We start from the raw sequence: 26,959 nt of genomic DNA on the forward strand, positions 1-26,959 counted from the left end.
ATTAAATGAGTCCTTCAGAAAAAGACAAACACTGTATGATTCCATTTTCTAGAAATTTGCTTATTCTAGTCAAATTCATAGAAATAGAAGGTAGCATGGTGGTTACTGGGGGAAGGAGTGGGGAGAATAGGGACTTGTATTTAATGGGTTTAGAGTTTCAGTTTTGCAAAATGAAGAGTTCTGGAAATTGATTGCACAACAATGTGAACCTTCTTAACTCCACTAAACTGTACACTTAAAACTTTATGTTATGTGTATTTTATCACAACTTTTAAAACTATTAGAGGAGGGACTCTTAAAACACCATTAAGGACTGCTGGGGCATCCATTCACTACTGTGAAAACTATTAACTGAGGGAAAAAAATTTATCCAATTTTCCAACATAAACTACATTTCAGGGTAACCTAACAGCCCTCAAAGGAAGAGGGGAAAATATTTTACATGGAATTCCAGCTGATAAATGAGAATAATAAAATTTACCACACCCTCGCACAACCGCCAATAAAATCGCTGACTCAAGCAGCAATTATTAATGGTAAAAAGATAGGGAACTTTCTAAGAAAAGGATCAGAACATCACTAGCCTAAACTCACTGATGAAGTTTAGCATCATTAAAACTGAAACAGTCAAGAACCCTGAGCCTCCCTGAAGTAACAAATTATGAAGAACACAGTATCCCCACTCCTCAAGACTGAATCTGAATCTAATCGTCACTTCTAACTTCTAGTCTATAGATAAAATATTGGGTATAGAACAAATTTTATTGTTTGGGGAAGCAATCAGCCAAATTCAAAATTATCCTGAAAAAGCCTCAGGAAGCAATCAGTCAAACCCAGAACAGTACGGGAAAATTCTTAGGACACATGACCCAGTTTCTTCAATAAAGTGATGATGTGAAAAATTTGGGGGGGGGGTAGTGTAGTTGTTGGGTGGAGTAGGAAGAGGTACTGCTCTAGATTGAGAAATATTTAAAAGCTGGAACAAACAAACACAACACGTGGTCCACATTTGGCTTGTGATTCACAATAAGCTCAGCTGTAAAAAGACAATTTCGACCCAAAGGGAAAACTTGAATGCAGACTTGTATTAAGACACTCTTAAGGAATTGTTACTAATTTGGTTAGCTGTGATAATAACATTATAGCTAAACAAAAGCTTAAAAATAAGAACCTTTTTGACACCTGCCCAACAAATTGGCCTCGAATGTAAGGGAGGACCCCTCCAGCCACTGCAGAGGGAGGGGTTCAGACTCTGGGGAAGACTCTGGGCTGCCCTGCAGCCCCTCCCCTAGAGTGGAGTCCAGCCTGGGGCTTGGGGACCCCTCTTATGCAGCTCCCACTAGAAGGGAATGACACAGAGGAGATGCAGGACGAGAAGGGTGCCAGCCTGGGATCCTACACCCAGACTTCAGCCTGCTCAGATTTTAAAGAGCAGGTGATTAACAGTGGGGGGAAAGCAACCACGGGCCCAGGCATCAGATCTCCACTGGCAAAGGTCTGACCACAGGACCCAGAAGACCCACTCCTGTCCAAGGCAACCATGCTGGTACAGCCCCAGAGGAAATGGCTTGGGGGGCCCACAAGCCACCTGACTAATCAGGAAGAAATGCAAAATGAAACTGAGAAGGTAAAGATGAGTGGCAACAGCCTTGTGGCCCCAAACGGGCCCCTCCTGGGGGCTGCCCACTGAACTCCACCTCTGGCCTCTAGCCCTGGACCCCCAAGGCTGGACCCCCTCATTCCTAACCACTCCCTGTTCCTCTGGCCACTCTACACTTTCCATACCTGTCCCCGCGCCCCCAAACTCACCCTTGCAGAGCCAACTCAAATGTCACGTCCACAGCACAGGCACCTTCCCTACACCTGGAACCATGATGAGTCAGTCCCTCCAAGGAACTCTATACAACTGCTCACCAGCGTGTTTTAACCCCAGTCTTAGCCTGCTCCACACTCCAGCGGTCTGGGTGGGGAGCCCTGCCCTTGCTGAGCCATCCTGAGCTCTTGAAGGAGCTGTGGTCTTCCTCGCACGGGCATCGCTGCTCTCAACACAGAGCCTCCGTGCACACAGGGGCCACTCAGAAGACAAATGTAGAGCTCATCAAGGCACCAACAGGTGCACGGTCCACTGTGGCCCTGGCTTAAGGAAGCTTGGTGAGGGGGTGGGCATGGCTAAGTCACGAAGAGAGACACCTGGAGAAGGAAGATGAGAGCCTTTGGGAGGCCTGCTTCTGCAGGCGACCTTGCTGATATGGACACGAGTGACACACGGGGTGCCAAAGGGTACTTTCAGCATGGAGTGCCTAAAGACACACACACACACACTCACTAGGATCTCATCATGTGCACACACACATCAGGCTTATATAAACACACACACTCATCAGGATCTCATCAAGCATAACCAGGAATCGGACGAGAGATAAGGGCAGAGGCTTTCTCAGTGGTAAGGACAGAGATGAGAGGAGGAGGCCCCAAAGCCTTTGCCTGGGGCCCACATGGCAGTCCACTCTCCTTCCTTCCACATCCATCCTCCTACTGGCCCTGCTAGGGCTTCCCCAAAGGGATTCTGCAGAAACCAGCTCTGTCCACTGCGGGCACAACAACCTGGTGAAGACATAGTTCTCAGACACACAGCCTGAGGCACTGGGCAGGGACGCACCTACCCCTGCCCCCGAGTTCTCTGGGCACATGCAAGGGCGACACTGACAGCAGCCAGAGATGTAGCCCTAGCCGGGCAACAGGCCCTCAGCCACTGGAGTGGGAGCGGAGCGTCCACAGATACACACCTTAGACCATCAGGGCCTCCCCTCAACTGCGGGCAGGACGCTTTCTCGGGAAATCCCAAGCACTACACATCCGGGTGGGTGGCTAGCCAGCAAAGCAGGTTCCTCTCCCAGGGCTCTTCCAATGCCCCCACTGCCCTAGATCAACGAGCCCAGGTACGGGACTGTGTGAACCCAGGGCCTGACAACCGCCCCAGAGATGGGAGATGGTCCTGCTCACCAGCCCCTCGGTCTCCTCAGTCGTCCTCTGGAAGTGTGCGGCCATCGCCATGTAGTCACGCATCTGCTTGTGACACTCCAGGCACTTGATACTGTGCCGGATGAGCCTCACGGGGTCCGGGTAGAGTGGCAAGGCGGGGAGTGGGGTGTTGGCATTGCTGGAAGCCGGGCCGGGCTGGGAGGGGGAGGGAGACGCCGCAGCGGCTGGCGCCGTGGAGTTCCCAGAGGTGGACACGAACATCTGGTCCGCAGAAATGGGTTTCACAAGCAGCTGAGAGCACTGCATGACGAGCCCCTTGCTCTTGTGGTCACGGGCATGCCGGAGCAGGCTGCACTTGTTGAAGAAGAGCAGCGTCTGGGAGCACAGCGTGCACAGCACCTCGATGTGGACGCTCCGCCGGCCATAGTGCTGGCTCAGGCTCTTCTCTAAGGCGAACGCATCCCCACACTCCAGGCAGCAGTAGCCACTGGCTGGCACGTGGATCCTGCTATCCACAGGCGGGCTGAGGTTGGGCGCGTAGAGGGGCACGGGGTTGGAGCTGTGGAGGACCTTGTTGAAGACCTCCACGACCAGCGGGGCGGCCTTCTTCACCTGGTGGACCAGGGGCACTGACATCTGCGTGGGCTGAGGCTGACTCCGCCTCTGCGCGGAGGACTTGGCCGTCACTGATGCTGCCACACTGTGGGGGACCAGGTTCAGGTTGGCCAGGTGCACGGCCTTGGGTAGGAGGTTGGCAGGGGCGGGGGTGGAGGCTGGCGGCGCCGGGCTTTGCTGCGGCTTTCTGCCCGCCTGCGTGCCCAAGGCAGCCCCCTTTGGACCCCGGGCCCCAGAGCTGCAGGAGGAAGGTGAAGGCTCGCTGGCTTTCGCCGTGCACTCCTCCCCTTTCTGGTCACTCTGGGGGCTCCCGGGATGTGCGTCCACCTCAGCAAAGTGCTCCACTCCGGACAGGGTGGTGGCCTCGTCCTCCGGTGCCTCGCTCGGGGCCTCGGCGGTGGCGCTTCCTAATGGTGAACCAACAGGGGACTTACTGGGGTCGTCAGGGTCTGGCAGGATCCTCGTGACCGTCCGCTTGATTTCCCCTGAAGACGTCTTAATGGTTTTGATCCTGACTTTGGGGATTGCTGGTGGGGAGCTGGCAGCCACGGAGGGGGAGCCCTTGCTGCTGCTGTCACTACAGATGCTCCGAGGGCTGTCGGAGGGCTTGATGCCCTTTCGAGTGGCCTCCAGGGGGCTCCGGGGACTCTTCGGTGACTTGGGCATCTTGGGGCTGCCTTTGGAGCCCTCCTTCGTGGGCCCTGAGGGATCCTTCGCGTGGCTGGGCTGATCCTCCTTGGCAACACTGGCCACTCGTTTAGCCTGCAAGGCCACCAAGGCCGCAACACAGGAGGACAGCTTGGAATGAGCTGGCTTGAGGCGCTGCCTGGGGGGCACTGCTGAGCCGGCGCCAAGCTCTGAGGCCAGCCCCTTGGGCTCTCCAACACTGTTGCCGGGATGGCTACTGAAGTCCAGGGCGTCCCCGAAGAATCGACTGGCATCTAGTTCCTTGTGCACCTCCAATGCTTTCTGCCCACCTCGCTCGTGCTCGTGCGGACTGCCAAGGGGCAGGGGCTCAGGCTTGGGTTCTTTCTTACAAAAGTGATCAAACATATGCAGCTCTGGGACCGGAAACTTTGTGAGAGCCTCCAGGACAGGGCCCCCCACAGACCCACACCCAGGAGGGGGCGGGAAGTAACTGTCAGAGTGCTTGGGCTTCATCCCAAACCCATTGTCTTTGATGGCATCCTCGGGCTCTGGGCTGGAGATCGGACTAAACTGGTTAAAAGTTGGTAACGGCTCTGACTTGGAGGCCTCCAGCTTGCTGGGGAAACCCCTGGTACTATCTCCATTCATGAACGTGGAGTCAAACTTCCCACAGTTGTGGCCTAGACTGTGGGGGTCTGCAGGCAGGTCGGAGCCCCGGAACCCATTGTGCAGGAGGCTGGGGGCGATGTGGTCTTTCTCCGCCTCAAACGACTCCTGGCGGCTGGTATTCTTGACGATGACACTCACAGCCGGCACATCCGAGGCTGAGCCTGAGTGAGACAAGGACACGTTCTCATCCACACACAACCCTGGGGGTTTGAGGGGGCTTTCATTCTCCTCACTGGGGGTCTGGATGGCCTCCTTGGCATCAAGGCTAGTGGGGTCTGGGATGTCAAAGGCAGCCAGAAGGTCGTCAAAGTCTGGAGTCTTCATATCCCCCATGGCTGGATGCAGGCAAGGCCTAGAACAGAAACAGAAACAGTATCAGTGATGGCCGGATCCCACCAGGCTCAGTCCAGCATCATCTTCATCGCATAACCCACTCACTAACACGCATGCAGCCAGCACACCTACACACCAACCCACGCACTGTGGAAAGCCACACCCCCGAGTTCTACCCCAGTAGGTTTCCAAAATGCTGGAGATGCTGGGCGGGGGAGTGGAGAGAAAAGTTAGTACATCGTGACATGCCTGCCTGGTGGGCTCTAAACATCAAACTGGGAAACTCCTGGCTGGCTACATAACCGAAAAGAGGGTGCATTCACATGATACTTCCTCAATTTCTCGGGGAATATCATCATTCCACAATCATAAACATAAGCAAAAAACCACTCAGTCCTTAAAAAAAAAAAACAACAACAACCTGGCTCAGCAGCAGTACCTCTGTTCTTTAGAAAACTTCTGGTTCATATATAAGACTTGGCTATAATCTCTGCTAATTTACTCTTAGTAACTGATCATTAACTTTGTATAACTTGGTTTTTTGCTGCATGAATTCAATCAAATTCAAAATGATTTACTCTTGCCAGGATTTAAGCTATCTCATCAATAAACTCTAGCAAATTATATCATCCCCAAGTTTTTTTTTTTTCTCTAGTCAGTGTCTGCTTGATTCCTTAATTTTCACCCCAAATTCATTACTGGTTGGTGAGTGGATCACTAAACCTGAGGGACTGGGTGACTCTCAAAGAAGCACACAGTTATCAAGCTGACCAGGGAACAGTTTTAAAGCCCTCAATTTTACTTTAATACACAAAGAAAAGAAAATCTACCTGATTTCTTCATGCTTTGGAGAAGCAAAGCTACAAAACTATTGCAAAGGAGGAAAGCTGAGGCCTTCCATTAAGAAATTACTAAGGCACTCACATTTAGTTGAGATGTGGAGCTGGCTGGTTCAAACCTGCTGAGAAGAGGAAGAGAAACTCCACCATCTCCCTGGTTCAGCCCATAAATCCTGCATCTGCTGTGGCATCCCAGAGCCTGACATGCTTAAGTGTCTCCTACAGCACGTTGGTACTGAAAGCCTTTGTGAACGCTGACCGACACAGCTCTTTCATAAAGCAGAACAGTGGCTGCACAGAACCAGATAAGGGGCGAATCCCTGGGCCCAGGAACCCCAATGCCAGAAATTTGTTCTAAGAACAAAAATTCACCCGCAAGTTATATGCAAAAGTGTATGGTATTATTAAAACACCACCAAAAGGAAACACACACAGACACACAAAGAAATCTAAATGTCCATGGACAAGAAATGGTTAATAGACTATTATGTAGTCGTTAAAGACTCCAATTATGAAACCTAGGTAGCAACATGGAAAATCACTTACAGTGTTAAGAAAAGATAAATACAAAAACATTGTCAAACTATAATAATGTAAAACTGAGCATGCATTTGAGCCAAGATTGAAAGGAAAAAGTGATTTGTGCAGGGTAGTGGGATTACTGGTGGGTTATTTTTTCACAACTTTTTTTGTATGTGCTAGTAGACTCCTTTTATAATTAAAAAAAGGGAAAACATACAGGAAAAAAAAACAAAAAACAAACAGAATCACAGGGGACCAGTCAGCATAGGTATATCTATTGCCACCCCATGGGATCAACAGGCTTGCAGGCTTGGTTTCTTGTCCCACCCCACCAAGCCCCAACAAAACACACCTGCCTTCTTAAAGAGTTCTCACAGAACACGAAACAGACTCCCCCCAATTGGGAAGATGTCTAATCATGGCAGATAATAACAAAGTGAAACCCCAATTATCTTAACAGAATATGAGCTGGCAGAATCACTGAAAAGAGATGTAAAAGTTTCTGGATAACAAGTGATTGTCTCGTGGGACCAAAGTGCTGGAGCCCACAAGAGAGGGGAAGACACTGGGTATGGTGGGAGCACCGGCTCCCGGTACCAAGTGAGCTACTATGCAGGCCAATGCCGAACGGAAGGAAACACCCGTGTGGTATTTGCTTTCCCTTCAACTCCCCGGGGCTCCTCTTCTGTCTAGGAAGAAATGGTTGAGGGAGAAGGGTTGAACAGACTGGTCTTTTCAAGGGGCTGGGAAAAGCATGTGGGAGAGGAGTGGCGGCAGTTGGTGGGGTGGTTCAAGGATTAGTGAGGAGCCCACCAGCTTTACCTCTGAGCCACAGAGACTCTATGTGGAAGCCCTGTTCTCCACACAGAGAAACCGCAGGAGTGGGCTGAGAATGGCCAGAGGTCAAAGCAAAAGCTATCTTTTGCTAGGAAAATCAGAGCTAAGAAATGGTATAGTGGGTCTCTTATTTAAAACAAACCAAAAAACAAAAACAAAAACACAGAAAAAAACAAAAAACAAACCAAAAAACTTTAATATAGCTTTTATGAAAAAGGGGAGAGGAATAGTCTAAAATGTTAAAAATATCTCAACAAATGAAATTTTCTTTCCTTTTTATCTACATTTTAAAATTATTTATTCAAACTATTTCAAATTTTATTACTTAAGTAATTGTATTACATTATATTTTTAACATATGAAAAGAAGAAAAAAATAGGCAGGCAAAAAAATTTGAGGAATTTCTTACAGAGGGCTCCAAAAATCATTACTATAAAACTCTTAAAGTATATCTAGCATGACTCAGCAAGGGACTGCCAGCTAGAAAATTGGTTAAGTAACTTAACTAAGATTAAAAAAAGTGAAAAAGTGAAAGTGAAGTCACTCAGTCGTGTCTGACTCTTTGCAACCCCATGGACTGCAAAGGACACCAGGCTCCTCTGTCCATGGGATTCTCCAGGCAAGAATACTGGAGTGGGTTGCCATTTCCTTCTCCAGGGAATCTTCCCGACCCAGGGATCGAACCCAGGTCTCCCTCATTGCAGGCAGGCACTTTAACCTCTGAGCCACCAGGGAAGCCCAACTAAGATTAAAGGTGTAGTCAAAACAGTAAGTGTCAGCACACACCAATGTCTGCAAATTTGCAAGCAGCCGAAGTTGGAAAGAGCAGACCACAAAAGGCTGCCTGCCTGCCCACTTGCCTGCCCGCCTGCCCGCCTGCCTGCCTGCCAGCCTGCCTTGCCTGCCTGCCCTGCCTGCCTGCCTTGCCTGCCTTGCCTGCCTTGCCTGCTTGCCTGCCTGCCTGCCTTACCTGGGGGCAGGCCTCAGGACCCAGGGTGACGGCCCCTGCCCCAGGGCCACAAATACCAGCCTAGGACCCACAGCCCACCCCGCAGAGCATTCAGTAGGGCTCACCCTAAAGCGTCTGAACAAGCCAGATGCAGGCCTGGTGAGCTAGCCCAGTGATCTAGAGCGGCCAATCAGCAGGCAAGGCAGGTTCCCTGGGACTCCTGAGCCTAGGCTGAGAGCCAATCTCCCTGCGAGGTGAGACGGTAGAAATGTGCTATGATGCATACAAGTCCCTTGAGATTGAAGAACAACTTCAGAACTGGCAGACTGACACTGTATCCTCTCAGGATAACTTTCTATTCAGGGAAGATCTGGAAACTAAAAAAATAAATAAATAAAGTGAAAATAAATTCCCGGTTTCCTTACAGGGTCTACCTGCTGCCCAGGACATTCTGCCAAACTGTTAAGTAAACATCAACTAGATGAGAGGGAGGGAACACCTTGATTTGAAAGGGACCTCACCAGGCCTGATTAACCTAGTAGAATTCTTTGAAAGGATAAAAACAATATAATTACAGCAAAACTAGTAGGCAGAATTTCTTATGTCAAAATTCCACCAGAAAAACCAACAAACTATGTGTATGTCTGTCTTTATCTGATTGTTGCTTATGGGAAATCATGAACAACGGCATTTTTTTTTTAAACCACTTACCAGTTCTGGACTAGAACTTGATGCTTTCATAAACTGCCTAGAATGGTAGTTTCCAACCCATAGGGCACCCAACTTCATATCCACAAATGTGCTTCCAGTGACCAGCCGTTAAAAACACCACTACTGGGACTTCCCTGGTGGTGCAGTAGATAAGAATCAGGTTTGACCCCTGGTCCAGAAGAGTCCACAAGCTGCAGGGCAACTAAGACTGTACACCACCACTGCTGAGCCCGAGCTCCAGGGTCCAGGAGCCACAACCACTGAGCCCATGTGCGGCAACTACAGAAGGCCACGCGCCTAGAGCCTGTGCTCTGGAACAAGAGGAGCCACTGCAACTAGAGAGCAGCCCCCACTCACCACAACTAGAGAAAACCTGCACAGCAACAAAGACCCAGCACAGCCAAAAATTAGCTAGGAAAAAAATTAAAAAACAAACAAACAACCCGCTACTGAATAAGAGTCTCTGAAAAAATTAATTTGAAAAGGAGGTATCATATTTAAAATGCTTTGGGAACCAATAATCTAGCAGAAAGTACATTAGGCTGTTAGATTCACAAGGGAAGAGGTTTATCTCTCTTGTTCACCACTGCATTTTCCATTAGGCACTCAATAAATATTTGTTGAAGCAATAAAATGAAACCTTCAAGATTGCAAATGCCTAAAAGCTGTTCCAGAAATCAAAATGCAAAATTAAAAGACAAGTTCTCAGGAGGCTGTATGAATAGGCAAAATTATGGCAAAGAAGCCTCAGTGAAGGCAAACATGAAGGAACACTTAGGGAAAAGCAATTCCAATTACACTTTTAGAATAATGGGTTCTGAGCTAAACTGTTCAATAAAGAAGCATCAGTTTAGACTGTTCTCTTAAGATACCGTGTTGCATGTCTCATCACAGAAAGCCCAGAAAATACTGGACTGTATCAGAAAGGACAGTGGAAACAAAATAAAACTCGTGATCCCACCCTTATTCAGAACCACTCCGTGTCCACAGCAAGATGTGCTGTGAAGTTTTGGCTCCCCACATCTTAAGAAAGACATACCAGGATTGGAAAATGTCCCGAGAAATGAGATTGAGTAGATGGAAGAGCTTTCTAATGAGAGCCTAAAAATCAGAGCTCTATTTTATTCTAGAGATGACGGTTTAGGGGTAAGGGGGAGCATAACTTAAATATAGGTTTATTCACCAAACCTCAAACACTGGAGAGTAGAAGGCTGCATTTTTGAAGTCTGAAGTAAATAAAGATATAGGTCCACAACAACATAATCCCTTAGTCAGAAAATATACTGAAATTGCTAAAGGAAAAATACATAAATGTGGTAACATCCACATTGACTCAAATCTAGGAAAAAAATTTTTAATGGCTCTAAGAAACTGAAAACTTGGTGGCCTGTTTTTCTTAACAGCGTTAAGTTCAGAAACAACAGATTAATGAGCGTTCAATAATAGGACATCAAGTGGGGGAGAGGCCCTCCAAATCTAAGAAAAGTCTGATCTCTATTCAGTACAATCTGTCTAATCAGACAAGGCAACAAATAATATCACAGATTTATAGAACAATGAAAGTGAAAGGCCACATGATTTAGGGAACACTGGGCCGTGAGACCACAAAGACAAGTTTCTTTGCATCTGCCACTGCCTGCTGAATGAAGACTACAGGAAAGGATGAAGATATGTGTATTTCACAACCTGCAGGTGAACTCTTGACACTGCTCCCCCATATGATCAAATGTGGTGTAAATATTGACATCATCTATGTTCAATTATTGTTATCAACAGTTAAAGGTTTAAAAGTGAATAAATAGAAGTTACCCTCACCTTTTTAATTTAGAAGGAGCATCCCAGGGGATAAGAGAGCAAAAAAATAACTCAATCTGTATGAAAGCACAGAGGAAGAGAAAGATTACTTAGCAGATACTAAGAAAGCACTTGAGTTGGTTCCCAGGTGGGAGAACTTCTGAACCAAGATGGAAGCTGGACAAAAGAGAGAATGAGAATGAGCAAGCAAGCTGCTACTCCCATGACCTGCAGCAACATCAGTCTAGACGTTCAGAAATATCAAAAAAAAGACATTGCTGCTATGGGGCTAGAGATGGGAGCTCAGTGAAACTTTAGCTGGATCAAAGGAAACAGGAAGAACTACTACCCTTCACCAATTAACTGTGTGAGGATCTTGGGAAAGTCTTGGCTTAATATGTAAAATTAAACTAACTTGAAGGACCTCTGAGAAACTGAACAGGCTAGGCTACAAATTAAAACTATTGGATTTCTATGTAAAACTTGAATCCTAAAGAAGACAGGCAGACTCTCTCTACCACACATATACTATTGCCCTCCTCAATACATACCTGAGGCCTCCTTACAGATCTAAGTGACCCCAAGTCATGGACGTTCTGAGTCGGTCAGTGGCCAGTGCCTCATTTCATGAGGCATTTCATTTCAACAGCCAGAGAGTCTCAGCTGTATACAAGAAAACAGTGTCCCAATGGACCCACACAAAAATGACCCCCATTTGTCTCTGTCTGGTCTTTGCCAGGATGATTGCTATAAAATGCTTATCTGATCCCATCTCAAAATCACATCACCTTCAGAACAGAGTTCAAAATCTTCCCCAGCAGGCAGAATCCATTCCCATCTGATCTGTGCCCACCTCTCCAGCCACTGCCCAGGGTACCTTTCAGTTACTAGTGCTTCTTTTCAACTTTCTTGTGCCTGTGGGTCAGAGCTCAAGCTGTCCCCCTCACTGGCCCTCAGCATATACCTGACCCAAAACCGCCCTCATCCCAGAGCTCGTGCTGCAGGGCCCCTCCTCTTGGATGCCTTTTCCAAAGAGTCTGCCCTTCTCTCGCCCTGCGGCAGCGCTGCCCAGGGGGCTGGGATCATGTCCTCTACCTCCACGGCTGGGCCCTGACGCACCTGGCCCCCAGTGGCATGTGCGCTGTCACTGGCCCCACCCCTCCCAGAACCTTTTCCTGAGGGCCTTCAAACCCTGGCTGACACACCTGTCCCTGCCTGCCCTGCCCAAGGTGTCCCTACCTTTCTCCCTCTCTAGGCCCTTCCACCCCCAACCAAAAATTACATTTCCCAGGAAGAGAACTGCAGTGCAAGCATTCTGACAAGACTCACAGGATGTAAGAGCTGAAGTGGACCTCAGGAATGACCTGGTCCAGGGACTTCGGAATACCTGTCTGCAGACTGCTGATGGACCCGCTGCAAAAGAATAACACAGGGAGTGACTTCACAAGAGAATCCCAGGTTCCACTGTGGCAACTCTGATTCATTGGGCCTGGGACAGATCCCTGCATTGGTTTTCAAAGCTTCCCAGTTGATTCCAGGGCTCTGAGCCAGTATAAGCTGTTTGTTTTATTCGTGAAGAACTGAGGCTCAGAAAGAACAGGCTCACCCATCTCATGATGACGCAACGCCCAGACTTGCGCGGGCACCGAGGACACAAAGGGAAGGCCCAGACCCTGCTGTTGAGCGCCTTCCCCGCTACAACCCACTGAAAACGCCCCGCAGCCACATACCTGTAGGCGCCCCCAGACACCCATCAAGGGGACGCGGGCATCCTAGGCGAGGGAGGGAGGCGGACTTTCTCTGACTGTCCCTGTCAGAAGTCACCCCACACTCCCTTGTGCTCCTGTCTGTTTCACTTATGGCATCACTGCCTACCTTTATTTCAGCTACTTCAGAACCTTCTGCTTCTTCATAAGCCCCTCAGGAGGCACTCACATCATTGGTTAATTGGGATCTCTCAATTCTAGACTTAGCTTTCTACCTGGAGAGGCATCTCCAACCCAACGTGGCCAAAATCTAACTCTTGATTTCCTCCTACCTTCTTTCTCACTCAGTAAATGTCAACTCAAGCCTTCCAGATGCTTAGGCCAAACCTCTGCATCCTCAAATCCTCTCTTTCCTCTCATAACCTTCATCTAAATCCATAAGCAAATTCCAGCAACTCTACCTTCAAAAATCCAACCACTTCTCAGCACCTCCAATCATCTTCTCCTCTTTCCTGGATTCCCACAAAAGCCTGCCTGCCTGATCTCCTTGACTCTACTGTTGTTGTTGTTCAGCCATAAGTCGTATCCAACTCTTTGCAACCCCATGGACTGCAGCCTGCCAGGCTCCTCTATCCATGGGATTCTCCAGGCAAGAATACTGGAGTGGATTGCCATGCCCTTCTCCAGGGGATCTTCCCAGCCCAGGGATCGAACCCATGTCTTCTGCATTGGCAGGTGGATTCTTTACCAAAGAGCCACCAGGGAAGCCCCCTTGCCTCTACTACTCATTGTCAATGCAGCAGCCAGAGCGCTGCTTTTAAAACACTCACCAGATCATGTTCCTCCTCTCCTCAAAACCCTTCCACGTCGTCCCATTTCATGCAGAGTAAAGTCCAGTCTTCATCCTAGCCTACATGCCCAGGATGATCTAACAGTTCCTCAACCATGCAAGGCAAACTCCTGCTCTGAGTCTCTGCATTTACTATTCCTCTGCTTGGGATGTTCCTCCCCTCAGATTTCTGTGGGCTCACTATTCTCTCCCTTCAGGTCTTTATTCAAACATCACTTTGTTAGGAGCCTTCAGTGACCACTATGCATAAGCTTCCAATCCCCACCCTCACCATCCATTTCTGTCCCTTCAGTCTGCTCTGTTTTTCCTCATGGCCCTTAGACCATCTGACATTTTATAATTGCTCATCTCTCTGTTGTCCGTGTACCGGCTCCACTCCGTTTGCTAGACGCTAACCCTGGTTAGAAAGGGGGAATAATGCAACAGGCTCATCTGTCCAGAACTAAGATTGTTCAAGGATAGTACAGATTCCTAAGCAGATTTATTACCAGTCTAGCAGCTGGCAAATTTGCTATGTTATTTGTGTTTAGCTTTTAAAAATCTATTATAAGTAGAGAGAAACTGAGTGGTGATGGAGCCTTGCCAGTGGGAAGGGTCTGTCTGAAGCAGCACTTGTCTATGAATTGGAGGCCTCTGTGGGACTGTTTAAGTTAAATATTTTATTGGTGGAAACTGCCTACTGGCCACTGTCCCCACAATAAGGTCATCTGTCTTGAGGATGGGATCAGTGTGATGCCAGCAGAGGGGGAAGACTAGCTCTGAGATGATGAGGACATGGGGTGGTCTGGAATATTAAGAAAACAGGATACAACCCTGTGACTACACCAAAAATCACTGAATTCATGCACTTTACATGGGGGAATTGTATGTGATGTGAATTACATCTCCATAAAGCTGTTAGATTCTTAGAAAAGACAGAAAGAAAGGAGGATAGAACTGAAAGGAAGCAAGGTTATAAAGGACTGTAACACTGCCAGCAATGATACAAGTGGAAACTAGGTGTAGGCAACAAAGTTGAAGCAGAAGTAAGAACCAAGATAAAAACAGATACGTTGTAACCAGTACCCCCTTTCCTTTCATTACTTGAAACAGATCCCAGCAGGAGCAAGTACTATGAGAAGCCACTTTGTTAAAAGGGAACAGGGACCCAGGGACTGAGTAAAAAGGAAGATAGGGCTCCTGCTGTCCACACGCCATCCTGAGGAGTCCCCACCCACTGAACTTTATAAAAGCATCATCTCTTGATAGCAGAGACCCCCAAACTTGGACGAGAAGCCTCAGACCTACTGGGAATCGAGCACTCACTCCCAGAACAAAAGGTCTCCTCTGGTACCCATGGCGGCTCTGCGTGTGTCACCAATCTCATCCACACGGGCAAACAGAGTTCCCAGATTTAAGGGTTGGGATGAGGGGCAAATGTGCTGTTAGTTTTGGGGTGTCTCTGCAGCTCCCTAGCTCACTACAGAGTTCGGGAGTCGGAGAGTCAAAGGCCTGATCCAGGCTGCCTCTCCCAACTGCTCTGCTCTCACTCCCCATTTCTTGTCCTCACAGCTCCACACACAAACATATACTCTTCTCCTTCCTCTCCCTCTCCCATCCCCGACTCCCTCCTCCACGCCCCCCCATCCCTCCATCCCCTCCTCTCTCCCTCCTCCACGCTTCCTCCATCCCCTCCTCTCCTCCCCTCTTCTCTCCCTCCTACACACCCCTCTCTAACCCTCTGCCCCTTCTGTCGTCCCCCTCTCCTTCCTTCATGCCCCCCTCCGTCCCCTCCTCTCCCTCCTCCATCCCTCCGTCCCCTTCTCTCTTCCCCTCCTCTCTCCCTCCTCCATCCCTCCGTCCCCTTCTCTCTTCCCCTCCTCTCTCCCTCCTCCATCCCTCCGTCCCCTTCTCTCTTCCCCTCCTCTCTCCCTCCTCCATCCCTCCGTCCCCTTCTCTCTTCCCCTCCTCTCTCCCTCCTCCATCCCTCCGTCCCCTTCTCTCTTCCCCTCCTCTCTCCCTCCTCCATCCCTCCGTCCCCTTCTCTCTTCCCCTCCTCTCTCCCTCCTCCATCCCTCCGTCCCCTTCTCTCTTCCCCTCCTCTCTCCCTCCTCCATCCCTCCGTCCCCTTCTCTCTTCCCCTCCTCTCTCCCTCCTCCATCCCTCCCCTCCGTCCCCTTCTCTCTTCCCCTCCTCTCTCCCTCCTCCATCCCTCCGTCCCCTTCTCTCTTCCCCTCCTCTCTCCCTCCTCCATCCCTCCGTCCCCTTCTCTCTTCCCCTCCTCTCTCCCTCCTCCATCCCTCCCCTCCGTCCCCTTCTCTCTTCCCCTCCTCTCTCCCTCCTCCATCCCTCCGTCCCCTTCTCTCTTCCCCTCCTCTCTCCCTCCTCCATCCCTCCGTCCCCTTCTCTCTTCCCCTCCTCTCTCCCTCCTCCATCCCTCCGTCCCCTTCTCTCTTCCCCTCCTCTCTCCCTCCTCCATCCCTCCGTCCCCTTCTCTCTTCCCCCTCTCTCCCTCACACTTTCTTCATTACCCCCTTCCTCCGCTCTTTTCTCTCCTTCTCCTAAAAGAGATCTGGGTGGGCTCTTCCACATGTCTGCTCAGATCCCAGGCAGCAATCCTCCTGCATGAACACAGGGCCCCAGCCAAGGCAGCTTTTCAGCAACAGCCTGGCATGGCAATGGACTTGACATCCAGGTGTTCACATGTGTGCCCACTACATATGTCTCTGGTGAGCCACGGGAATGACAGGGAATAATGTGCTCAAGAGGATATCTCTATGTGCCCTTCCACCATCAGACAAAATGGAATATTAAAAGTGCTTATCTTTTAAAGATATTATCTGTAAAATGTTCACAAATAAAATGATATGATGTTTGGGATTTGCCTCAAAACAAACACAGGGCAGAAGGAAGAGGGAAGGGACACAGATAATGAGACAAGACTGGCCATGAACTGATAACCGCTAGACCTGCTGTGAGGAAACATGGGCGTTTATTATGTTATTTTCTCGGCGTATGCACATTTCAACATACTAGGGGCCAGACTCTTGGAGAGTGGACTCTACAGGTGCAACTAGCCAACCTCCAAGGTCATACCCATTAGGATGGCTATTATCAAAAAACAAACAAAACAAAAACAGAAAACAGCAAGTGTTGATGAGAAAGTGGTGAAGAAATCAGGGTCCTTATGAATTGGTGGTGGGAATGTGCTGCTCTCCACAGTGGCTACATTTACACAAACAAGTGGGTCTAACACTTCTACTTCTAGGCATACAGCCAAAAGAACTGAAAGGGGCCTCAAAGAAGTATTTGTAAATCTATGTCCATAGCAACATGATCCACAATGTCCAAAAGGTGGGAAAAAACAAAAGACAAAATAACCCAAGGATCCCACTTCAGTATTCTTGCCTGGAAAAGTCCATGGACAGAGGAGCCTGGCAGGTTGCAGTCCATGGGGTTACGTGACTGAGCATGTGTGCACGAGGGTGGAGGGAGGTGGGTTGATAGCAATAAACTGGTAGAACTAAAAGAAAAAAAACCCAAGGACCCATCAATGGATGAATGGGTCAACAAATGTGATATAAAAGGGAGCATTACTCAGTCATAAAAAGGACTGAAACTATGATACAGGCTAAAACATGGGTGAACCTTAAAGACAATATGCTAAATGAAATTAGCCAGATACAAAAAGACAAACATGGCATGATTCCACTTAATAAGAAGTACCTAGAGTAGTCAGGGGATAAGGGGAGGAAAGTATCAGGGATCATTATCTAATGGTACAGAGCTTCAGTTTGGGATGATGGATAGGTTCTAGAGATGGATGGTGGTGATGGTTATGTAGATGTCCTTAATGCCACTGAATGTACATTTTTAAATGGTTAAAATGGTTTAAATCAACTATACTTCAATAAAAATAATAATGAAAACACTCAAAAATTTCTAGGATCCCTTTTAAAAGTGGTTAAAATGGTCAATTTTCTTATGTATATTTTACCACAATTTTTTAAAATAATAACAGCTACCAAGGAACATGAAAATAAAAAAAAAAATCACTGTGTCCAGACTTTCAGCTCTTCAAGGTCAGCTCAGATGAACCTAGACATCATACCTCAGTGAGGCTCTCAAAACAAGGGCGTGGTAGGTGTTGCTGGGGGTGCAGAGCTGTGGAGAAAAGAACAGCTTCTACCTAGGCACATGGTCTAGTTTCCAAATACCACCTAGGAAAGAAGAAAATAAAATGTCTTTTAATAGGCCTGAAGGGCAAACATTAAAGTTAATAATAATAATAAAGTGTAGGTCAGGCCCTGAGAAAAATCTCCAAATGTAGTTCAAAGCATGCTCAAATGTAACCCAAGATAAAACCTTCCCCAGTCCCAAAAGGACTTCCCAGGTAGCCCAGTGATAAAGAATCCACCTGCTAACGCAGGAGACAAAGGAGATGCAGCTTCGATCCCTGGGGTGGGATGATTCCCCTGGAGAAGGCAACCCACTCCAGTATTCTTGTCTGGGAAATCCCATGGACAGAGGAGCCTGGAGGGCTACAATCCATAGGACTCTCAGAATCAGACATGACTGGGCAACTAAACAACAACAGTAACAACAGTCCCAGATCCTCTCCTTTTTGCTTATCACAGTGTGGTGGTTCAGAGTCCAGACTGCCTGGATTCAAATCCCAGTTCTGCTACTTACTGGCCATGTGACCTTGGACAGGTTTCTTGACCTCTGTGTCTCAGTTTTCCCATATGTAAAATGGGAATTACAGGAGTTAAATGAGGTAGTATTCATAAAACTCTTACACTGCCTTAAACATATCAAATACATGTGTTTGTTAGGTATATTGTCACCAATCTCAGTGGCCAGTAAGGTTCACCTCATAATTCTTCAGAGTGCCCCTGCAGACAACTGAATCCCTAAACATCAGACTTCCTGGAGACACGTACAGGGGACAGAGACAGGACATGTGAAGGCTGGTTACCCCTCATCACAGCTGACCCCCCAGTGCTCAGGAAGGCCACAGAAGCAGAGGGCCAAGAAGTGTGCAAGGCGTCTGGGGCAGGCAGGCTGGGAAGAGTCACAGGTGTGGGAGAGACAGGGAAGGGACAAGCACCCAGCAGGGGGCGAGGACAAGAGGGAAGATGTGGGAAAAGCTGGCAGACCCTTCTTTGTTTTAGCTAAGTGGTCCTCAACTATACCTGGACAATGGAACCGACTCGGGAACCTTGGAAATGGCCACAGCCCCCCAAGATTCCAGTGTAACAGGCCCGTGTGGAGAAACCCTCAGGTGCACGCACACACAAGTGACAGAACAAAAAGTCTCATTTCTAATTCTGCTCACTCTCACTCTAATTCCACATTCCCTCGCTTGGCTTCATTTCTGTTTTAACTTTGATAGACTAGCATTTGATTGGAGTCTAAATAGAGATACAGACACTATTAGTAGAAAAATTTATAAGGGAATGGAAGGAAACTCATTATCCCAATTCTACAGAAGGGAAACATAGAAAACTTGATTTTTCTTATTTGGACCTCATGTTTTCAAAATATAAACAAGTAGAAACCATGCTTCCACATGAGGATAAAGTCTAAGGCCAGGGGATGGGGTAGGTGATGTCTTAGATGTGATGCCCAAAATGAGTTAGTTCCAAGGTACTCCAATGAGAGTGACTGATTCTTTATCCCAGGGTACCCTCAGTTCCTGCCAACACTGGAGTCTTCCAGGTTATTCAGACCATCTCTGCTGCCCAGTAACAGCCTGGCTGCACACAGAGGTGGCAAACCTGAGCATTAGGCTCCAATGACCCAGGCTGGCTGGTTCTCTCGGGTCACCCTACATCCTACACACACGTAGATTTATAGGAGCTTCACCATTTATAAAACACTACTGCCACTTCACAGGGAACTCTCAGTTGAGTGGCAGAAATCAAGACTCAAGCTCAGGCTCCCAGGTGCCTCCAAGGACCAGAGTGCCCTTCCACCCAGGGACTCTGAACCAAGAGGTCTGACTTCACACTGCAGGTACCCAACCACCTCATCTTCCCAAGGTGCTATTGTATATGGCACACATTTTCCTTCAACTGGTATTGAGACACTCACTACAGCCATTGCCATAATTATGACACACCTCAGGGTGTTGTAAGACTGAGGTTAGAAAACAATGTACTCAAACACTGTTCTAGATTAGAAGTTCTTCCAACACCAGAAAGATTAAAACTGTCAGAGCCCAGGAGATTCTAGGAAGCCATTAAATTTAAGCTGCCAACTCTACAAGCAAGGAAATGAAGGCCCAGAGAGGTGAGATAATCAAATGAGATAAAGGACATAAACTGAAAAGAGTTTTATTACTGTGGAAGATTCCTGTTATTCCCAGCAAGGCCACTGGCCCTGCCTAAGCTTCCCAGAGTGCCTGTAGTCTCCAACTCACAATTACCATCCAAATCTTCCCATCCAACACCCAGTATTAAGCTTATTAACCCTTAGACCAGTGATTCTGGTCCTGGAAGCACATGAGAAACACCCAGGGAGCACTGTTAATACCTAACCCCACCTCAGACCAACTAAATCAGACTCTTTAAGAGTGGGACCAAGGATTTTTTAGAAAACAATGCAAAGGACTGATAGTGTCTGGGGTTGTGAACCACAGTCTTTAGACCAAAGTATATACTCCGGGGACCTCTGGCCTCAAAAATCAGCCTGCAATCTTGTTAATAATGCAGACTTCTGGGTCCACCTGGAGACTGACTCCACGGAAGAAAAGAGCATCCCAGGAACCTGAGGCTGGCTGGAGAGTCACAGAGCTGGCACTGAGTGAGTCCTGGAAATCACACCCGTGTTCCAGCTGACCCTGTGGTCTGGGATGGCCCCAGCAGCTTGCCTGGCAAAGTCTCCCAGATGATTTAGACTTTGGTTTGCTTGGACTGCAAGGAGATCCAACCAGTCCCTCCTAAAGGAGATCAGTCCTGGGTATTCATTGGAAGGTCTGATATTAAAAGCTGAAACTCCAATACTTCGGCCACCTCATGTGAAGAGCTGACATATTTGAAAAGACCCTGATGCTGGGCAAGATTGAAGGCAGCAGGAGAAGGGGACAACAGAGGATGAGGTGGTTGGATGGCATCACCGACTCAATGGACATGAGTTTGGGTGGACTCCGGGAGTCGGTGATGTACAGGGAGGCCTGGCATGCTGCAGCTCATGGGGTCGCAAAGAGTCGGACACGACTGAGCAACTGAAATGAACTGTCCCTCTCTAAGCTGAGAGCCCCTGCAGATACCCCATGGCATCAATCCCCAGCAGCTGCAGCAAAACTTTCAGAAAGGATGGCAAAGTCTATCATGGTTCTGCATGGCCAACCCGGGCCTCCCATCTCACCCAGAGCTAAGGCGCAGGCCCCCACAAGAATCTACAAGCCCAGTGGGACCACCCCGGCCCCCTCTCCCGTATCTGCCCCTTCTTCTCTCCAGCTTTTCCTCTCCACTAACTGCGCCTCCCTCACGGCGCCTTCTCGCTCCTTCAGAGCTCTGCTCAAATGTCCTTTATCACGGAGATGTCCCTACTTCAGGCAGAAAACCTGCCTCCCCACCAAACCTCTCTGCCCTCCATCCCTGCTTTGTTTTTCTCCATAATACTTTTCACCACCTCTCAACCTTCGTTTTCCTTATTACCTGTAAGCCTTCACACACTAGATCACGAGCTCCATGAAAGTTAAGACTTTTGTTTATTTTCTTCTGTGTTACCGTCCCAGTACCTATCATGCCTGGCACAAAGTAGACACCCAAATATTGATTCTAGGAATTAATACCTTAGAAACACCAATCTCAAAACATGATTTGTACTAAAAGATCATCAAGGAGCTGATCGTGCAGAAATCACTTCTCCACTCATCTCATCTTAGCCGAAGCCTTTTTAAAAACAGGCTAAAACCCTAATGAAACATAGACCATTTAGAAATAAGGATTTCCAGTCAATTAACTCAGTCCAGATGGGCCTGTGAGTCAGGGACAACTTGTTCTGAGGAACAGACAAAACTATGGAGACAGAAAATACAGTGGAAAGAAGTTAGCCAGATGGATGGATTTCAGATACTGCCCTGGTATCCGTGCAGGTTCAAAAGAAAACCTGAGCACACTCACAGCCCTCTTCCCACAGGGAAGTCTCCAGCAGACCAGAGAGGACAGGCAGGCTCCCATCCAGGCTGAGTTGGCAACATGCAGGCCCAGCGCAGGATACAACCGCCTGCTCTGCACAGAATGAGCCGTCAAACGAACACACCTGAGGGGGACCCATCTCTTTCCCTGCACCCACTTATCTCCACCTGCTTCCAAAACTCATCCAAAACCACAGACAATAAGCTCTACCAGGCTGGGAGCACAGAAGCTTTAGTCAAGGCCTCACAGCAGCTGGGGAGGATCCCGCTGTTCCCAGGTCTCACTGAGGTCCTCGGTGCTGCTTCCTGCCTCCATCTTAGTCCTTGCTAACCTCTCTCCTCGCCAGCTCTGGTCTCTTCCCACAGTCGTCCTATGTGTCTCTATAAGACCAGTCTTCCCCCAAACACCATTTTTATCAGTCATCCACTCTGTTCAAAAATCTACAATAGTTTCCTGTGGCCCATCACATCAGCTGCAACCCCAATGCCAGGCTTTTGAGAACCTCCGTAACCCAACCTAAGCATTGACCAAGTCTCCCAACTTTGCATTTCAACAGCTGCTTCTTCACCTACCTCAAAGCACCAAATCACTGCCTTCACCTTCAACAGCACCGGTAAGAAACCAGATTGCAGAGACTGGAACAGACCACGTCTCCAATTTCCATTCCTGCCAAAAGCGTCCTCACTGTCCACACCACCCACACCCATTCCCCCACCCCAGCTTCTATTATGCTGTTTGTTTGTTATTTGGATATTTTTGGCCTTGCTACATGGCTTGTGGGATCTTAATTCCCCAACCAGATATTGAGCCTTGGCCCTCAGCAGTGAAAGCAGAGTCCTAACCATCGGCCCACCGGGGAATTTCCCCCCTCCTCCCGGCCTCTAGTCCCACCACCCTTTCCCTCTTGATTTCCACCACACACACACACACACACACACACACACACACACACATCTATGCTCATTCATTCAATCAATAACATTAGTTGAGCACCTACTACATACCAGGCCTTATTCTAGCCACCGTGGACACCACAGAACAAAGTCCCTCCTCACACAATGAGGACATTCCACTAGAAAAAAGCAAATTCATATGTCAGGTAGTCATACAGCCTTTCTCAACAGGAATTCAACTGAAGTCAGAAATTGGTAAGACTACGTTCTCAATTCTGAAGCAACTGAGAGAGCAAGCCACGTGAATACAGCAAAGAGGTTTTAGGCAGAAGAAAGAGCAAGTAGAAAGCCCTGAAGCAGCAAAGTGTTTGGTGCATGCAAAGAACCTGAACCAGAGCAGGGCTGTGACAGGAGATGGAGATGGGAAGCAGATAATGAAGGGCCACTGCGAGGACTAATGTTCACTTTCAGATGGAAGGCTAGGGGAGAACATGGGGTAGGGGAGTGACCTGCCCTGACTTTCACTGTAAAAAGATCACGCCACTCTGCCATCTATCAGGAAGTAAAATTATGAGGGACTTGTTTTCCTGAATGTTTCAAAATCTTCTAAACTGAGTATGCATGCATGCTAAGTCGCTCAGTCATGTTTGACTCTTTGCAACCCTTCGGACAGTAGCCTGCCAGGCTTCCCTGTCCATGGGATTCTCTAGGCAAGAATACTAGAATGGAAAGGAGAAGAGGGCATTAGAGGATGAGATGGACGGACGGCATCACCAATGCAATGAACATGAACTTAGGCAAACTCTGGGAGATGGTGAGGGACAGGGAGGCCTGACTTGCTACAGTCCATGGGGTTGCAAAGAGTCAGACACGACTAGGTGACTGAACAACAAACAACACACACACACATAGTGAAGTGAAGTCGCTCAGTTGTGTCCGACTTTTTTACGACCCCATAGACTGTAGCCTGCCAGGCTCCTCCATCCATGGGATTTTCCAGGCAAGAGTACTGGAGTGGGTTGCCATTTCCTTCTCCAGGGGATCTTCCCAACCCAGGGATCGAACCTGGGTCTTCTGCATTGTAGGCAGATGTTTTTACCGTCTGAACACACACACATATCCACTCTTTTTTAGACTCTTTTCCCATATAGGCCATTACAGAGTATTGCATAGAGTTTCCTCTGCTATACAGTAGGTCCTTGTTGTGTGTGTGCTCAGTCATATCCAACTCTTTCCAACCCCAGGACCGTGGCCTGCCAGGCTTCTCTGTCCATGGGATTTCCCAGGCAAAAATACTGGAGTGGGTTACCATTTCCTTCTCCAGGGGATCTTCCTGACCCAAGGATCAAACCCAAATCTCTTGCATTGGCAGGCAAATTCTTCACCAGTGAGCAACCGAGGAAACCCTATTTTATATATTTTATATATAGTAATGTGTATACATCAATTCCAATTTCCCAATTTATCCCTCCCCCGTAACCCTCTGGTAACCATACCATATTTTTTAAATGAAGGAAAAACAAACATCTAATCCTTTAAGCTGCTTGCTGCTTAGTCACTTAAGTCATATCTGACTCTTTGCGACCCACTGGACTGTAGCCTGCCAGGCTCCTCCGTCCATGGGATTTCCCAGGCACGAGTACTGGAGTGGGTTGCCATTGCCTTCTCCAGGGGATCTTCCGATCCAGGGATGGAAGCCGTGTCTCCTGTGTCTCCTGCACTTCCTGCACTGCAGGCGGATCCTCTACCTGCTGAGCCATCCATCAGCGAAGTCCTTTACGACTGAGCCCAAATTCACCTCCACCTCAAAGTCCCCTGTACCAGTGCGAGGCCGTTCGACACCCCACGCCCAGGCAGCAGGACCACGAGGGCGGCCCCGGCAATAGCAGCGCGTGCCCACAGCAACTAACGTTCACAGAAGTTTCCTGTGCTGCCCATACTCCTCCTGGCACACAGAACATGTCCCTTTGGACACTCTTGCCCCCCAAGTGCCTGCTGGGTCCCAGTCTCTCTCCCCATTGACTTAATTAACTCCTGGTAATTAAAGCTACTGTTTAGTGATGAACTGTTGAGAGACTGACCTCTCCCACAGGGTGTAAATATCTTAAAAGGGGACTCTAAGGGGAAATGCAGACATCTTCAGACTCAGGGGAATGGTGGAATGATAGGCACTGGGGCTCACTGGGGATATGGGTAGGTGCCTGCCTTCTAAGGGCATAGGTGCTTAGAAAAGCAACGTCAAAGGGAGACAAATGGGGTCACAAAAAATGAGATTACATCATTGCCACCACCTCCCTCCTCCCAAACAGCCACTGAATCCATTCTGGGTACCAGGGAATGTTCCCCAGAGGTAACCCCAGCCATCTCAGAGGGTTGACTGGTGTGAAAGTAACCACCACCCTCAGAAACAAAATCCCTCTTAAGACACGTCTGGCCTGGAAGCAAATTGTTCTCTAATTGCTTTCAGTGGGGAAACTCCTTGAGGGCAAAGTTCATCTCACATGATACTTTATGCTCCACGCAGCATCCAGCTCTGTCTGGGCTGGGCCCAGGGTGGGCCTTACAAAAGCAACTGTAGATAACTGATCAGTGATGGCCCAGTGGCAAAAAGGCTCCAGAGGATTTTAAATACAAGCAAGCATTCTAACCAAGGACATTCTAACCAACAGTGGTATTAATCAGACACCTAATATTTTTAAGGGCCTGAAGATATATAGCTTTAATGAAGGCTCAGGCAGTGAAGCTGTTTTTACAACCCCAGCCAGTTCAGTTCAGTTCTGGAGAGTCTGTCTAACAAGGCAAAGGCAGAGAGCAGCCCCTGTCCACACAGACCCGAGCCTCAGCTGGGTCAAGCCCCAGAAGAATCTGAACAGCTGCTCATTACCCATCCTGGACTCCCTTCTCCTCCAAAAAATTCATTCTACTTGTCAGCTCCTCCCAAATGGGTGCAGCCCTGGCTCTCTGAATTAAGAAAGCATTCCCATCAGAGGTCCTAGCCTAATTCACTGCTGGGGAGAACATGTCTTTACTGCACGTCTAACAAAGACAGCGGCCAAAGAGGGGTGGCCTGGTTCAACACCATACCTCTTCTAGAGGAATGCAGTTCTGAGCAGTAAGAGTTTTTGCTTTAGGGCATTCAATGTCTGTCTCTAAAATTAAAAACAGGTCTACTGGTTATTTTCTTTTTGTAAAGATGACATACAAGCTCATAGAAAATTCAAATGATAGGCCAAAATATAAAGAAAAGAGTAAAAACCACTCCAATTCCACCACTCAGTGGTAAAATCTTAGAGCAAGCTCTGTTCTGCAGAGAAGTGAACTCATTCTGAGTTAAACCTAGGGTGTTGCTCTTGCCTTCCTGGATAAGCCTGTGGATTTTGTTTTTGCAGAAGACAATTAATGCTACCACTGAAATACTGGAAAAAATTTCATGGGTCTCCAATATTCCTGGAGCTCACAAATGGACATAACAAAGTCACACAGACCCCTTATCCCACATGCATACTGACTCAAGGCCAGGAGCTCATCTGTTCGGCAGACATACCCCTTTTTTCACTCAACATGGCAGCAGTCTTTCTACAATCGATCATGTAAATAGAGCATGTATGCAGAGCTCCAGCACATCCCCTGGAGCATGTCAATGACAGGAAGGGGGACAGACACCATACCTCTTGATACAGCACCTTCAGAATCTGAAATGGAGAATCTGGGTAAAAGTGACTTTACCCAGGGTCACCCAGCCAACAGAGGACAGCTGTTCTCCAAGTGCTGATGCATTTGAGGAATGACTCTGAGGTGACACCGAACTCAGAAGGTGCTCATTAACTTTTCTTTCAGTCATAAAAGGGATCAGATGTGTCATTTCAACACACACATAAACACTTCCCACTGTCAAATAAAAATGAATGGTTGGCTGAAGTAGCACTTTTATCCCTAAAAACATTTCTCAGAATTAAAAAAAAAAAAACTAATGGACATCCCCTCTTCCACTCCTAAAGCATGAAGCGGGAGAATACTGGACCAGATGCCCACAGCCGGAGACACACACAGATTGTGGGCACATGACCAGATGCCCACAGACGGAGACACACACAGCCTGCGGGCACACGACCAGCTGCCCACAAACAGAGACACACACAGCCTGCAGGCACACAACCAGCTGCCCACAGACAGAGACACACACAGCCTGCGGGCACACGACCAGATGCCCACAGACGGAGACACACACAGCCTGTGGGCACATGACCAGATGCCCACAGACGGAGACACACACAGCCTGCGGGCACACTGGACCAGATGCCCACAGACGGAGACACACACAGACTACGCACACACGACCAGATGCCCACAGACGGAGACACACACAGACTACGCACACACGACCAGATGCCCACAGACGGAGACACACACAGACTACGCACACACGACCAGATGCCCACAGACGGAGACACACACAGACTATGCACACATGACCAGATGCCCACA

At 48.3% G+C, this 26,959-nt stretch overlaps 1 protein-coding gene across 6 annotated transcripts in view; it reads right to left on the bottom strand.

Annotated features, from left to right (window-relative positions):
• The window catches only part of ZNF592 (zinc finger protein 592), a 48,766-nt gene that overhangs the window by 16,443 nt on the left and 5,364 nt on the right, over positions 1-26,959 (bottom strand). Inside the window, exons 2-5 of one of the 6 annotated variants that reach the window (XM_070478307.1) lie at positions 17,546-17,654; positions 12,229-12,312; positions 11,451-11,562; positions 3,004-5,266 (exon numbers count right to left, since the gene is read on the bottom strand). In XM_070478307.1, the coding sequence (XP_070334408.1) occupies positions 3,004-5,247 (2,244 nt within the window). In that variant the 5' untranslated portion in view covers positions 5,248-5,266; positions 11,451-11,562; positions 12,229-12,312; positions 17,546-17,654. Of the gene's footprint in view, positions 1-3,003; positions 5,267-11,450; positions 11,563-12,228; positions 12,313-17,545; positions 17,655-22,585; positions 22,654-26,959 lie in introns of all 6 variants that reach the window. The other 5 variants (XM_070478306.1, XM_070478305.1, XM_070478308.1 and 2 more) reach the window with 5 other exon arrangements.

This window comes from Odocoileus virginianus, chromosome 16 (genome assembly GCF_023699985.2).
Source record: "Odocoileus virginianus isolate 20LAN1187 ecotype Illinois chromosome 16, Ovbor_1.2, whole genome shotgun sequence".
NCBI lineage: Eukaryota > Metazoa > Chordata > Mammalia > Artiodactyla > Cervidae > Odocoileus > Odocoileus virginianus.